The following is a 17,044-nucleotide window of genomic DNA, read 5'->3' as shown; positions in this document are numbered from 1 at the left end:
TAGCGGTAATCTAAAATTTTATCCTCTTTCTGTTTTTAATTTTGTTTTTCGGTATTGACTCTGTTAATTTTAGATTGCTCTACTGAGCAAGTGCTGTTTAAAAACACTTTCAACAGAACGATAGAAGAGTGAAACTAGCCTGGAGAAAACAAAAATATTCAAATGAAAATGTTGAGTAAGCTGTGAACTGAGGAGAAGCGAAACCAATCTTCATTCGAGGAAGTAAAAAACCTAGCCAAAACACTCAACGTCGATTTGAAATTCAGTGTCATCAACTTAAAAAAAACAAATACGCATGCCAAAATCTTTAACCACCTCATACCATGAGATTTTAACGGTAAAATTTTTTCTAAACAGTTCTAATGACTGAAAACAGTTTTAATGTCTGGAAAAAGGACAACAGATCTACAAATTAGATTCACAAATTCACTTAAACTTTTCGAAGACCAACTGTATCTCAATCAATGTAAACGTTAGCTAAAAGTGTGAAAAACTGGCCAAAATTAGGCCGCATTAATGAGAATTTTAATGATTAAGCAATGAGACCGCAAAAAAACAAAACATGCAACTCTTAAAAAAACTGTTATGAACTCAAGCTAAAAATTAGATTTACATATTTTTCATCAGCAACCGACCAAACCTGTCAATCATGGGACTCAATGATAAGACAACGAAAAAGAGATATTCTTGCAAAATTTCAAAACTCACTTTTACACCGAATCGATCAATTAGATTAGATCAATTAAATCTTCTTTAGAAATCGATGCGACCCGTCAATGACAGTTATTAATAAGAGCCAGTACGAACATATACTTCAAGTACTTACCTGAAAAAACAAACAAAAAAAGAGCAATATTCTTTGCCGACGAACAGCGTATAAGTCAAAGAAAGCAATAGCTACATAACTGAAAGAATTATTTCGATTATTATATGCATCCTTTGCAACCGATAAGACCTGCTATAAAAGAGAAAAGACAACAAAGAAAAACAAAAACTCGTAAGACTGAAAAAAATTTGTAAACAAGGCATAAAACGTACTGGAAAAAGCATTAGCTTTGAACTGAAACAATTAACTCAAACAATTTAATTTCCATTAACATTCCATTAGCAGACCTGGCCTCAACGAGACTTAATGATAAGAACAAAAATTACAACAAAAACTTGCAAACTAGAAATTCACATAAATTTTGGAGAACAAATAGACTTAAAGTCGTCAAAACTATTACCTATTGACTCAAACTATTAATTGGGTTAAATTATACATCGTTAGCGACCAACGAGACCTGTCATTATAACTCAGTGACAAGGCAACAGAATTAGAATTTTTTTAAAAGCAAAACTCAGATATTCACTAATAGTTTATGAGACCAAAGTGTCAAAGTCATGATGAGCTTCAGCTAACCGTTGACAATTTCAATCAACTGCAAGTAGACCCAAATAGAACACAAAAGTATTTTATCATAAGCACTAAAGAGACGAACATAACCGACTAACGTCGGGCGAATTGCTCTCAAACGACCGGCGAGCGAATGACTTCGTCAGTAGCTAGCCACGGTAGGGGGGGTTCACCGGGGGCTGATGGGTTGGGAGGGGGGGCAACAGCGCGGAGGGGGGATGGCGGCAATAGTGGCGGTGTGGGAGGTGTCCCAACCGCTAAGAACCGCCCTTCACACCATAAGTATAAGTCTCCAAAACAGTTTGAGCTGAAACAGAGCTGAAAGGCTCTAAGAGCACTTAATGCCCGCTGGGCGCTACCTGTTTATCCCGTTTTTGAGGACGAAAAGTCAAAAGCGTCAGACGAAAAATCGGTCAAGTGAAAAATCGCATAAAAAAAGACCGACAGGACTAATATAATTGCTACAAACTTCGTTTGAGAGCAATTAAAAAGCTAAAAACAGAACTCAAAATAATGCACGTGAAAAGTGCCCCTCTGAATAACTTGTTCCAACACCAATTTCTCGCTCCAGTTTAACGGTAGTTTGAAAACTACCCAATGAAATGGTACAAATTAAAATGATCAGCCCTCAGATTGCCCGCTTCACCTTGAAAATTATCAGTAGTTCCCAATCGCTATACATTACAAACATCTATTGTTAAAATCCAATTTTTGAAAACAGCAGTCAACAATCAAAAACGGAGGTAAATGCTCGAATAGAAAGAAATCAAAATTTAAGTCAAGAAAAAACATGCTTTCTGCTAAAAAAAAAAACCTGTAGAATCTCAATATTCCTCTTCGAGTCGTAAAAAGACCCACACGTTTACAATAATTGCTTCTCTTCGAGAGCAATTAAAAGCACAAGAATAGAGTATACAAGCATAGCACAGAGACCGTCATCATGAGACCAGCTCTATCTTAGCTGCACTCAAATTGACCTTCAATTACACATGTTAACTTAAAATAATTCACATTTTGGGTTTAAAGGTGATTTTTTAGTGATGTAAGTCATGTAGGATCAAAACGAATCACGTTATAAAAAAATTGAGGAAGAACAGGGTGATCAATAAAGCTATGAACGCAAATTTAAAAGCCAAGTGGCAGTAGCCATTGAGAAATACCGATAGAGCGTTGTATTACGAAACATAGCCGAAGACTGTCGAAACGAGCAGACGCGTGTGTGTGTGTGTGTGTGTGGGGGGGGGGGGAGTGTCAGAACAATGGCAGAATGAAGGCAAAATGTGTCAGAAACTTCACAACTTGTCTATTCCAACTTGATAGTACTGACCTTGTGTTCCCAATTAAAATTAAATTAGTTAAGTGACGAAGCAATTTTCCCGAGTAAGGTAAGTTAGTGTGAATTCTTTCGCTTTGCGGTCAATAAATGAGTGAACAACAAAATGGTAAAAAAAAACACCAATAGAAAGAAAACCAATACTCGGCGGATTTAATTTAGGGGTGTAGTTTAGAAATTTATTTATAGTTGCAAAAACCCAGACATCATAGGATTAGCTACAACGGCTTTACCACTTAGTTACAACGACTTTACATCTCAACCTCTCACAGTCGTTTTAATATTGGCAACAAGCAATGAGATCAATAGAGCTCACTGAAAAAGGACAAAGTGATGTGTGAAAAAGTCACTGGAGAAGTCAAAGAATATTCTAGGACAAAAATTTTGCAAAAAAAGACACACGCGTTGACAGTAATTGCCTCAAATTTCGATGAGATCAATAATAGCTACAATATCGCTTTGCGTCTATTAACAACGAAAAGAGAAAAAAAAATGTCAGCACGAAATTGAAACGAATTAGCTAAATTTAAGTGGGCACTTGCTGTGGTATAAAACTCCGTGATAGAATTATTGCTCGTTATAAGTAATAATCAGTATAAGTAATACACTTAAACCTTAAAAATATTTCCAGAAGCAACAATACGAAGCCTGATAAATGATAAAGACAAAAAAATCTGCATCGGTGTGAAAATGAGTTCATACGATGGCAATCAAGTGAAAAGCACATCATTTGACGTTGATTATTAAAACACAATATCAATCGATTTGAGCTGTTTAATTAACCTGAAAAAAAGTATTAAGTTTCATATAAATAAGACTGGAAAATACTCAAAAGGGAATGTGACAATACTTTTCCCACTAAAAAGCCAGAAGTTGCGCAACTACCTTTTCAGCATTGTTTTTTTTTTTAAAAAAAACTGGTGTTTGGGTCTAATATATTGTTTGAGCGGATACATTCACTTTCACCAAGTTAGCTCCCTACTCCAAATACCCTTTCATTTGACCAGAGCTAATCAATTGTCAGCAAATTTAGAGGTGAGCAGCGAACAGGTTCTAAAAAGTATCTCTTCATATTCAAATGTTTTTGGTTAGAAACTTCCGCTTCTTCATTCACCATAATTTTTTCATTTTTCTAAACGTTTCTCTTTCGTGAATTGAACTAACTTGGTTTTGATTCGTCGCAAAATTTTTTGGAATTTTTCATCAAGTACTTACTTTACACTGAGTTCAATCGCACGGGTTGATTTTTTTTGTTTGTTTAGTGAAGCAAGATTCTACTGCAATTTTTAGAAATTAAATATTTTTTCGTAATCACAATAACACTCGCAGATTGAAGAAGAAGAATTTATTTATCCATCAAATAATTATTGACAAGATTGACTCGCAGATTGATTTATCGTTTCCCAAATCCCTGGTCATCAAAATCATTTGAGCCAGGGCTGAGCTGAATTTTTATTGGTATTTTGACTATTTTTACCTCTTGACCCCCTTCATTGATGCAATGTTGCAGCCTCTTATGACTTGGCTCCTGTTCCTCTACATTCCAGATTCTAGCAGTCGAATCTCCACTTCCAGAAGCCAGGAGATCTCTCTTTGGGTTCCACGCACAAGAAAACACCTCTGACTCGTGACCCTTCAGGATTGATACTTTGCCATGTGGAATCACAACCTGAACATAAATAAATCTCAATTTCTCATCAGTTGAATTTTAGAAAAAAAAATTGAGGTTGTTTAAAACAATTGGAGCCCAGAAAGATGATAGATCACTAAAACTAGCCAAGTAAAATTTCCTGGTCTTCGATGAAGTCAGCTGTTAAACTTTGATGTTAGTTAAGCTGATCTTAAGCTGTAAACATTAATTTTGTGCACGCTGGTTCCTTCACGCTGATGATTAAATTTCAATTTTCATTACGTTACAATCAGTAAATTTACTTCGAAATTTCAGTGCTATTCACGATTATGCTTGAAGATTATAGTTGAAAGCGCGTGTGAACACAGCCACAGTAAGGGAAACTAGTTCAAATTTGCTTGAACATTGGAAATATCCGTCAAATATGTCTACGATGGCAGTTTTTGAGCACGCGTGGACAGCAGTGACGACCAGATTGGTCATTGCTGTCGACACCATCCCGGCCTGTAACTCTATGCGTTGGGAAATAAGTTTCTATTTCACATTTATTCATTAGCTGACCGTAAAACCATTTCATTGGCTACAATGCGTCAAATGCTCTTAATAATCAATTATTGATCAATTACGAAAAATAAATACCACTAAATTGTATTTTTCTATATTTACACAAGGATCTATTCAACTCGGAAGAAAAAATTGTGAGAGTTACAGACTTAAACAGGCAAAAAATGTTTACCGATTTTAGATTATAAAATTCATTCACATTTGACATGGCACTGCAAAATAAATATAACTCACTGGATCATGTTGCACAACAAAAGACGGAACCATGCCTGTCCCAACTCCAGATCCAGACGTCGAGGTGTCCATTGGTGTCGAGGAATCTCCTCCCCCAGTGCCTCCTTGCGCTGAATTAAGTTGACCCTGTGCAGCTGATGTCGAGGACACGGTTGAGTTCTGGTCAGAAGTTGAAGAATTGGCGCCTGCTGGATTGTTGCCAGAGGCATCTGTAGTGTCGGGTTCTGTTTTGGGTTTCAGCTGAAAAAGAAGCATTGTTTTAATGCGAGAATATAACCAACAAAGCAATGTTATCTAACCAAATTCAAAACCAGGACAAACGTAAACACAATGGCTTCGGAAGCATTGCTCTCGATCTACACGTGGAGTAATTTAATATACAAGAGGTAGTTTCTTTGTGGGCGCAAAACATCCGACTACTGAGGGGTTCAAACTAGCCACCACGAGGATAGAACTCTACCACCTTCGTCACTACGCCATAGGGACTTTGATCGGTTATCGCTCACAATCGGATTTATGTTAGCAGGAGATTTTACTTCGAATTTTTTGATTCCGCCAGCCTGCCACGCTTGTCCAATTGTGGAACTCATTATAGCTCGTGGAAGATATTTTGTTTTAGAAGACTGCCGAAAAGCCTTCTTTCTTCAAAATTTTCGAAAAGAATGGTAAGGATGCAAATTTCTGAAGGCATCAAACGTGCTTGAAACGTTTCGTGCTTGAAAAATTTTTGAGTGAAATTTATATTGACGACCTTATATCCTCTACCTCTTTTATATAACGAGGACTAAACGGTTACAATTACTAAAATAAAGCAGCTAGTCTTTTTAAGAAGTTTCAGAATATTTTGTCATACGTCATTAAGTGCGCTTCATCATGTCTTTGCTTTCACCTTGAAGCCTTTTAGACATAACAAGGAGGCTCATGATGATCCGAACCCCCTCATGGTCATTTTTGACCTAATTGACTGCAACAAATAAGGAAGAGAATGAAAACTTTCAAAAAGCACATACTGTTGGCAATTAGTTGGTTAATGAGTAAAATTTTTTTTAAAAGCAACCCTTTAAATTAATTAAATAATGACCCATTGGAGAACCGATGATACCTCCCATTAATAAGATTGCGAGACAAAACAAACAAAATAAAGAAACTAACTACTGTCAACTCAAAATCAGTTTAAAATAAAAAATCACGAAAAAAGTCAATAACATCAGATAAAACCCAACCTGAACCAATCAACTTGTTCTTCTCTTCAAAGTAAACGGTACCTGTCTTTATTGAGACTCAGTAAAACGTCAAAAAAATTCCAAAAACGGTCAAAGATATAACAGCCATCAGCTTTCACTAAAATTACTAAATAGATTCTTATGTAGCTCCATCAAAGCAATTAATGTTGTAACAAGACAAAACAATAAACTCAAAAATGGTGCAATATATATAAAAGACAAAATTTCCATGAAAAATCGAAGTATCAAAAATGCAAAACCAATTGAAGCAAACATCATAAAATTAATTTTTCTTCTGAAGGGAAGATTCAACCCATGTTTACTTTGAATCTGCTACAGTTAACAGAAAAAAATATTTAAAAAAAATGCTAATTTCAAATTTGACTCATTCTTCAAATGAATTAAATTCAAAAGTAAAAACAATAAATTATTAACTATCAAACATGAAAAAATTAACCTGTAACGTCATAAGAGGCAAATCTACCTCTCATTAGTGGACACCATCTTTTAAAACTAAAAATTAACAACGAATAGAACGGTATGAAGAACTAAGAAATATTATATAAAAACAGTGTCAAAGCCATAAAGCCACTATCAACTGCAACAGCAAACATTGAAGCAAATAATGGTTGCTTCACCAAAAAGTGGATGGGAGATGTCAATATTGAGATCAAAGTACAAGCTCTCAAAAAGAACAAAAAGGACCGAGTTCAAAAAATCGAACAAAATTTTCAAAAAAAGTTTTCTTGAAGGGCATTAAATTTATCATCTATCAAATCGCTGACTACAAATTATTATGTCCCCAAAGGAAGCCACCGAGACCTGCCATGATCCAGAATGTGATACGACTACAAAAAGAAAGAAATATAGGAAAAAAAATCAGAAATTCAATTACATTTCGCAAGGAAACAGATTCAAAGCCGTTAAAATCGTATGATATTCACAAAAAAAAACATTTTACTTTTTCAATTTTGTTTAGTTTTTTAAAGCCACAGGAATTTTTTCAAAGGTTATAAATTGAAAAGCCATAAACAAACAACTTCAAAAATTGACTGGTGTCCAAACGTCAAAACTCGTGCTACCGAAACCATTATTTAAAGATAACATCCGCTAGAAAGATTAAACTGCATTAAGGAGAAAGAAGATGAAACCTGTGTTTATTGAGAATAGAACAAGATGATGTAATTCAGAAATAAGTACCAAAGTTCAAATATAACTGAGATTTTCTGAAAACAAATATATTCATAGAGATGAGAGCCATTAGGTATAATCTGAAAGCATTATATAGTTCACTTACAACATCTGGGAGATCTAATTGGTTCATTTTTTGATACTCAGTCATGAGAAAACAAATAGAACAACAAAAGCGGGCAACACAACCATTTAAAGGTTAAGAAAGCACATTATGGAAGCCATAAAAGCCATCAATTTCATCGAAAAGGTCATTGAAAAACAAATGCTAAAACAGTTTTTAAAAAAGACATAGCCTCAATAAAATCAACAAATTTTTTCTCTGCCAAAAACAACGATAAGACCAAAACTGGCCATTAAATTGCTATGCGTTCAAAATTAACAGATAATTGTTCGAATTGTAACAAACTATTAATTTGGCAAAAAAACTTTAAAGTTAGCAAAACCTGCGCAATTTTTATTGCAGAACACTCTTAAAGGCCACAGAATTAAATTCAGCACTCTTCTGGGTTTATTCAGAAATGTGCCAACAGTTTTTAGGTCTCTACTTTCGTCAAATTTTGAAAAAAGGCTAAAGAAACATTAGGTGCCATTTTTGATTAAAAAGGCTTAATTATTGAAAAAAAACGAAGTTTTGAGCCAAAATTGTCAGGTGAAACGATGCAGCAACCCTCTTCTCTGTTTATGGTCAAAACTAATAACTTCAGTGTTAACAATTTTAACGAATTTCAGTAAAATTGACGAAAAATTGAGCAAAAATTCCTGAAAACGACAAAAATAACGAACAGCTTTCCAGTGTTCACAAAATTTTGAACCTGCACCTTTTTAATTCTATATAATACACTGTACAGGCTTTCTAATGAAAGTACTCACAGCTCTTAATGAATACATCGATCTGCTAAAACTGACTGATTAAAAAACCCAGCTGCACATTTAGTTCATCCTCCACTATGGTGGGTCGGAACTAAAACTTCCGATGATGCTTGCAACTGTTCTTCGAAAAAGATTCTCTTTGAAGCATGCTACCAAACCAAAATTAAAACCCTTCTTGATCTGCCTTACATACTCAAAAAGGCTTAAAACAACTATGAGACTGCAAAAGTAGAAAAATTTAGAAGAAAATCTAATTTATCTGGAAGGCACACGCAATATTTACGCGAAATGTTTCATCAAATCTTCAAACTTGGAAAAAAACTGACTAGAGGAACAATGGTGGGGACGGACACTTTTTAACCTAAAAGGAAAAAATTTGACTCATTAGCAAAATTGTCCCCCTTTTTTAGGATATTTATTAACTTTGTCAATATATTTTGGTGCTATATTATTATTTAATTCGTCTAAATGATAATTCTTCCATTTGAAACCAGTTCTTATTCTTTGTGCAAATTTTGCAGCGGTGCTAATTTCCCGCCATATTTTTCAGCGCTAGACAAATGCGCTGTAGCTTGGCCTACTTTAATACCGTAAATCTCGCCATTTCAACCCGCTATTGTACTTCGCTGCTAAACTGAGTGTTCATATCGCGCGCATCTATCCGATTTTAACAAAACCTAATCAGATTTTTAGCCAAAAATGTTCTGATTTTTCGGTTTCTTGTCCCCCACAAGGTTTTCGCGGGAAGATCATAGAAAAAAGTTGCCGACATATCGAATTCAATATTCTGGGGACAATATAAAGGGTTTCAGGAAAACTGGGGAAACTTGTTTTTCTTACATTTTTGGCTACAAAAACAACTCCCGAGGGTAAAAAAATTGTCTAGCCCCTCCAGTTTTTGGTCCATAATTTTAACCAATCATTTGTTAATTATTCATTTTTCCGTTTAGTTGATTTCATTTTCGATTGAAAATTGTCATTATCCTGTTTAATAATAGTTCCACCTTAGTGAAAAAAAATCAATGTTTCTTTGACTAAATGCATTTGTTACACATTCAATAAAACTACGACCCATCGAGAGTAAAGCTTCATGAAAATGGCGTTTTTGGTTTTTTAACAAGCTTTACAATAATATACTTTTCAGTTCATTGGCTTTGGAAAGACTATAAAAGTTCCACGTTTACAGATATAAATAATACTGTTAAATACAGATATAAATAATACAGTTAAATAATACTGTTAACTTGCAATCACGTCTCAAGTTTCTGATTGAAAAAAAAAACAGGAACTGAAACTATAATTGAAGGAACTGAAACTATAATTGAAAAACGCCATTTTCTTTCAACAATAATATCAACAGTTTTTTCAGTTGAGCTGGCTCTGGCGATTCTGTACAGAAATTTTTATTCAATTTGATGTGCTTTGGTCTCCATGGGAACAAAGTCGGTAAGTAAACTCATTTCAAAAGTAACAAATTATTTTGATGAGACCCCTGTAGACCATGCCCGCTTTTAACTGATATTCTTAATTGAAGGGGGGTTGGGGGATCGGATAGAGGGGCAAGTAGGGAAATCTTTTTTACTTGTATGATAATAGCGGCTGCGCCTAGAGAATGTAAGTAAATTTTGCTCATTAAGGGGAAGGGGTTTTGGGTTAGATAGGTGGGTGTGTGTGTGTCTACATGTTTGTGTATGTGTGTGTGTGTGTGTGGGGGGGGAGGGAGGGAGGCAGTTCCAATTTAATGAAACCCAAAATGAATCCATAGATTTGTATATAGATTTTGCCAAAACCCCACTAACCAGTTATCCCGGGCAAATTCACGAGTCAGTTGAAATCCAATTCCAATGGTTAAAGAAAGTTACTACTCATGTAAGTTTCCAAAAAACTGTTAATACCAAATTTGTGAATGCCAAAAAACCCACCCTAAGTTGCTTTTCGATCCGTAATCGCTAAATTGAAGCTTTCTAATTAAACTTGGAGCAGCTTATTTGAATCATCAAAAAAATAAGTGTCGGGAACTGAGAAAGTTTTGTTTTTAAACAACTATCAGAAACATTTGCCACTGTGGACAGTGTAAGAATCCAGCAGTTTTCAACAACCAAGATCGAGTTGTTCAAGTGGGTGCAAACGGGCAACTACACATCACCCTGCGCAACAACTCAGTATGAAAAAAATTTTATGGACCGGGTTAATGGGTAGGAACTATTTTTCAAAAAATCCGGTCCCATTAACGGACTTTTATTGGGTGTAAAACAATAATAAGAGAAACCCTGCATGTATGGCAGCGGAAAAGCTGATTTAATAAGTTGACTGCGACATAAATTTTGTTGCAAAAACGAATTTTGATAGTTTGATATGTGCAGGAAGAACTGTGCTCTGTCACACGCTGTGGCAGATCAACCCGTCCTGGTACGTTGCTCTACACCTTTCACTATTTCTCACACTTCACGCGTGCACTATCACATACTCTCACTACATACAAGAAATTTCTAGCCCAAAAAGGGGGGACGGTACAAACTTCACTTTTTAAAAAGCCAATTGGACCATATAAGCCCGGCTGCCAGTGTTTTTTGGACAATATAGGTACAAATACAGGATGAGACAGAACTTTGTAGTTTTGTTTTGTTCTTCAGTCCTCTTCGCTACTACTTTCAAGGATTCTTGCTCGTCTTCTCTTCGTTGGTGGTTCAACTTGCAGATTTTGTTGTTCAATTGTTATTGGGAGGTTGGCTGACGGTAGTTCATCAAGTGTGATTGGAGGTTGGGGGCTGCTCTCTGAATCTTCTATCGCTTGACTAAGAATAAATTCATCGCAAGCTTCGTCCGTAGAAGAACCACTGTCTAAAAACTGACAAAATGTCAAAATCTACCACATTTTCATTCAATTCATCCTCGCTATAATTTCACTGGTTGAATCCTGGGTCGCAAGAGTTTATGTGTGTGTGTCAATGTTGTGAGTGACTGGTTGAGTATGTGCTGTCTCTGTTTCGATTTACGATTCGCTTTTATAACCGGGATCTTGCTCGATCATTTTAAAGAACATTTCTTCACGAAGCCTTATGGCCAAAAGGGAAGTGTTAATATGTGGTCACTTAGTATATAGCGCTTATCGTCGTATCCGGATAAAAACTTTTTGTTGACAACAATTGTCTGCAGTTGGTGCTTGCTGGAGGCAATTCGGGTGTTTATCAGCCACACTGTTTCTCCCGAGAGAATAGACTGCTCGTATAAGCGGTGGTTCAATTTTCTCCGGTCATCTTTTGTCACTCCTTTTGCCGACTGCTTGGTTGCGCCTGCAAAAAACTTAACAAGTATTCAATTGAGCAATTTTCAATTCTAGTGTTATCATGTCAATGCTTGTATGGGCCTGTGTCTGAGTGTGTTTGGTGTATGAAAAATTGTTCTGTGTTTGCACAAAAATTAAAAGTTGCCTTCTGTAAAGGCAATGGAGTAGAGTTTTGGCATCAGTCCGCAAAATTCCCTGATTCTACGGCCTACCATTTCATAATTGAATTTGGCCGGCCTTCATCATTGAGTCACACGCGCATTGGTTCGGTTGTGTAGGGGTGTTCAGCGGGAAAGTTTGAAAAGTCAAATTGGTCCATCACGCTTTGCTTCTTTTGCAGCTCGACAAAAAAATCACGTGAGCGAATTTCATACACGAACGAATCCGAATCGGAGTAAAGAAGCGTACAGTCGAAATGGTTCTTCATCGGGACAAACAACGTTAAGGAAGCCAAAATTTCATCAAAGATTTTGAATGATTGAAATTCGGGTTAATTTGTCCACTGATATACTTCGTCTTCAGTGCGAACAAGTGTCACTCGAATCCGATTACGCCTTCTCTCACATGTTTTTCCAAATGAAGAATTGACCATCAGCTTGTAGATATCCTCCTCAAATTTTGTTTTTCCCTTTCTTTTTTGTGTATTGAGCTGTACATATGGGGTAGGCTACTTCCCCTGTTTAAAAATTAGCACGCGGTGAAGGTTAGCCACCTTCAGTCTGAGTTGTACATACAGTTTGAGTGTTTAATAGTGCAGAGTATAGTTCAATTTGGGGAAGTGTCTGAATCAGCTTTTTTCCTGCGGGGGTGCTCGGACATTCATTTGATCAAGCAATCCCTGATAATGACTTAATTACTGTGCATCTATTGACTCTTTTGTTGGAGCGAGGGGAAAATCCGAACGCAAATCATGCAGTTGATCAGGATATATTAAATCCACCTCTACAAAAAAAATCCACATCGTTGTTATCAGGCGTGTTTAGTATTCGCTGCAATATTTCTTTTTCATTCTCATTTGTCCATTCGCTCTCGTCGAACATTTCAAAAGTACTAGTAGAAAGCGAGAATTTTTCCGTGATTCCTCCGTAGAGATTATTGGAATCAATCATCAGGATGAATGTTGTTTTGGTTTGTAGTCAGGCACAAACTTGTTTGCTTTGCACAGTCTTTTGGCAAACACTGAGCTGAAACCACCTCTTATTAAATTTTCAATCATATCCAAGTGCTCCCTTTCCGTGAGCAATTCCAAATCCGGCTTGCATATTTCTAGCATTGCATCCCCTGAAAAATTTAATGCTGCGTAGTACTGGCAGCAATCAAGGCCGTAGGTTTTGTAGCATACTTTCCGAAAGCAGAGAACTACCGTAGCTAGCAAAAATACATCAGTTGTCAGGTAAAGGTTATAGTAGTCGCCAATAATCCTGCAGTTGAAAAGCTCGAAAACTTCTATTGCTCAGGCCAATTCGGCTTCAGTAACAGTCACTTCACACAGCTGAAAACCGTTTGTCCCCTTCTCCCGGGGAGGTAGTTTGACTTCATCCAATTTTTCAGACGAGTCAATGTAGCAATAGGGGAAGCTACATTTTTGCTTCGATTGATCCACTGATGACCGAGGCTCTTTTCAAAAATGGTCTTCTAGAATCATAAACTGATCATGTGGAAGGTTCTGTGCCAGTTTATCGAGCGATGAATGCATGAATTTAAATGAGTCAAGGAGGCAAATATATTCATGCTCGTTTATCCAAACGCCTTTCCTATTTTGTCTGGATTTTATGTACATACCAATTTGCAGCGATATGAATTTTTTGCTTGTACTGGGTATTATCGACAATGTGTTGCGTTCATTAGTGCTGTTCAAGGCTAGTATTACATGATGTAAATCAGTTTGCAAGGTTGTGCGCAAATAGTTGATTGAAATTCAAGGTTCTGTGCGTGTGCCCAGCCTAAAAATTTTCCTATGTAGTGGCAGTGATCTAGCACGGTTGTAACGTTGGCACTTTTATCCAGTTCTGCTTCATAAATCCAACATGTTTTTGCCTCTTCTTTGGATATACTGCGTAGCCCCAAAAACTTTTGGGGTTTTTGTTTCTCATTGTAGATTTGTTTGCCAACTTGATCGAGAGTTTTCACAAACAGATCCATAACAACGGGTCCGCATTGAAGGTCAAAGGAAAAAGGCTTTTGCTCTTCTAGTGCAACAAATAGCAATGCATAGTTGCATGGTTTGTGAATTTCAATCGCTCGGGTTTCTGCTTTTTTCGGGGTTGTTTTTGCAGCCTTCAACGGGTACAATTAGTCATTCTAGATCAAAAAACCTACAATCGAGGCAAACCAACGCGCTTGAACAATGTTGAATCGAAATTGTTTCGATCACTGCTGGGCATTTTGATAATTGCTTGTTTGTTTCAGTGACATAAAATTTCATGCTTCTCGAGACTCTGCTTGAAAGTACTTATGTTGAAGCAATTTCTGCAAAAAAATGATTATCGATGCGTGATTGAATGTTTTTGTACTTGTGTATGAAACCCTTGATATTTGTGATTAGGACATAGTGATGCATTTGTCCATCGCTCAGTAGTAGTACGTCGAGATTGAACTCGAACTGTATCTTATTGGAGTTACGAAAGGGGATCAGTTTTTTGTCGTGATGCCTACAAAAAGTAGTCAACTAAAGTTTTCTCATTTGTGTTTTTATGGCTCAACTTTTTTAAGGTCACAACAGGAGGGATTTTTTGGAATGGTTAATTTCAGAAATGAAAAGGAAATTCACCTGAAGACGTTGACGCGAACATTGTTGAGATCCTCAAAGCGATTCATTTGGTTGAGTCCCATCGGCATTGCGAATTCTCCTTTTGGTTGTTTTGCGGAAGGGTTGTTGGCTTCATAAAAATTGGGTTTGATCGAAGTCTCCATGAGTCATGGGAAGTTGTCAGGGCGGGTCCAAACAAGTTATGATATTGCTTAGTAAAGCAATAAAGGAAGCAGCTCTCATCTTGCTGGTTTCGAATACTTAGGAGAAATCTACCTCGTGCGAGTTCAGTTGGCAACGCTAAGTAGGAGGAAGCATGAATGGGCTTGACTGTCACTAGTCGAATTTCAATGTGATTGATTTGATGGATTGACCAGCCGCTGCGTGCGCAGAAAAATTGTTGAGTGCCAGCAACATTTGCTCGGTCATTTCTGTGAAACATTCGTTGGTCATTCCGTCAAAATCAACGCGTTGCATTTTGGAATTTGCATAGATCGTCAAGAGTTCATCTTGGCTGCTGGAGACTTTGATTCCACAGGTTCTCTGAGCTCTATGGTTGCAGTAAATTGAACTTTTTGCGGCTGCGCCTGAGTGTTCAGCTGAATGATATTGTCGATTTCTTGCTGTTTACAGCGCATGAAGCTGAGCAGGTCGATTTCACGGGAATCTACCGGAATATCGTAGATTTTAAGTACACCGCCGAATGTTTGCTTGGTTGCCAAAATTCCCGCTTCTTAGTGTTTTTCTGCATCGCCATTCCACACTGGTAGACCATAAATCTTGTTCATGTGTTCCATGTAAGCCGAGTCGCCAACAAAGAATTTGTTACAGTACAAGCAATAGGTCGCAAGTTTTACTGACTAAGGTTAGGTTTGCGTTAAGCAAACATCAGGAAGCCTTGAAGACAAAAATAAATAACCAGCTAGTCTTGGGTTTGTTCATTACATGGTATCTGTTATTTTACTGTTTCAGATGGGGAGATCTCAGGGGCAAAGTTGCTCTTTCTGTTTGCGAAATCTACATTTTTTCTCACTTTTATTTGCACACCTTGGAGCCTGAAACAGTTGTGCGCTAGATTGTTTATTATTTAATGCGTAGATTAAAGGAGAAATAACGCCTCATCCTATGCTTACTGACTGAGCTTGCAATCTCCTAGTACTTTGAAAAATCGTGTTCAATCATGATCAATGAGGAAAATGATGAAAATATCTATGTAAAATAATATACTTAAAGACTCAAATGTACAATGAAACACAACTGAGTTTAAAATTGAGAAAGTTTAAGTTTCTTCGCAGGTGCATAACAAAGACTTGAACGTGGGGTTTCATCAAGGTCTAGATCATCCGAAAAATTGTTCGAAATTAATGGAAGTTGTTTTTCGGGAGTTTTTATTGTTTCAAGATCCTGCTGTGATTGGTCAAAAGTCCATCAAAAGCCCAGAATTCTGATATTTGCTCGACTTCTTCTGACTCTACGAGCTGATTTTCCCAAATTTCAATGCAATCATTGTCATAATCTGCAAACAATTTTCGGGTTCGCTTGGATAAGGTTTTCACATCTCCGCTTTTCAATTTGATAGGTGTAATGCATCCATAGTATCGTGGCGAATAGGGTGATTCAGCTAACACCAAATTTTTTTGGAGTTCTGGTGAGCTGGAAAATATCGTGTTGTTTTGTATAGTCGCTAATAGGTTTAATGAAAATGATCGTTAAATTAAAGCTGTTTTCACTGCGCCATAATCCAGTTTTATCGTCAAAAATTTCCATGACCAGTGCAATATTTTTATAATTATGACACATGCGAACTAAGGTTCGTGTCTGGCAGTCATTAGCTTTTTTAACTTCCAGATAATCTGTGGCCATTCTCCAACAATTTTAAAAACTAAATTCAGGAATAAATTGAAGGAACTGATGGCTATCGACGAAAAGAGTATCCGTGTAAAAATTAGTAATTAAGGAGAGCCACTGATTTTAATTGCAATAAAACTATGAACAAAGTAACATTATGGTTAGTGAAAGATATTTATAATGGAATTGTACGCTAAAATGTTTGTTTGTTTGAATCAGAAGCCTAACGTCATGATGACATATCTATAAATAGAAATAACCACATCCTAATAAAAAATATCTATTCTTGAGTCGGACACACTTTAGAAATGAAAATTACAGCTTCCATGAGGTTTTACACCATATGTATAAGTCTCCAAAAGTTTGAGCTGAAATAGAGCTGAAAGGCTCTAAGAGCACTTAATGCCCGCTGGGCGCTACCTGTTTATCCCGTTTTTGAGGACGAAAAGTCAAAAGCTTCAGACAAAAAATCGGTCAAGCGAAAAATCGCAGCAAAAAAAAGACCGGCAGGACTAATATAATTGCTACAAACTTCGTTTGAGAGCAATTAAAAATCTGAATGAGAGCACAATTATGATCACACAAAAATCAAGACGTCAAGCGTAATATGTCACGCGAAAATTAACAACAAAGCAGGACAAGTCCTGACGTACAATTCAAAGAATTTTTTTTCATTGACTAAACAATACACCTATATAGAGCTATAACGGACTACGA

The 17,044-nt window shown here is 36.6% G+C and overlaps 1 protein-coding gene across 1 annotated transcript in view; it reads right to left on the bottom strand.

The window, feature by feature from the left end:
* LOC142337812 (F-box-like/WD repeat-containing protein TBL1XR1) overlaps window positions 1–17,044 on the bottom strand; it is an 86,952-nt gene that overhangs the window by 33,589 nt on the left and 36,319 nt on the right. Inside the window, exons 5-6 of the mRNA XM_075387342.1 lie at window positions 5,158–5,397; window positions 4,207–4,398 (exon numbers count right to left, since the gene is read on the bottom strand). Of these exons, the coding sequence (XP_075243457.1) occupies window positions 4,207–4,398; window positions 5,158–5,397 (432 nt within the window). The remainder of the gene's footprint in view (window positions 1–4,206; window positions 4,399–5,157; window positions 5,398–17,044) is intronic.

The sequence above is a fragment of the Convolutriloba macropyga genome, chromosome 4 (assembly GCF_964194025.1).
Source record: "Convolutriloba macropyga chromosome 4, txConMacr16.3, whole genome shotgun sequence".
Classification (NCBI taxonomy): Eukaryota; Metazoa; Xenacoelomorpha; order Acoela; family Convolutidae; genus Convolutriloba; species Convolutriloba macropyga.
This window is presented reverse-complemented; position numbering and strand designations above follow the sequence as displayed.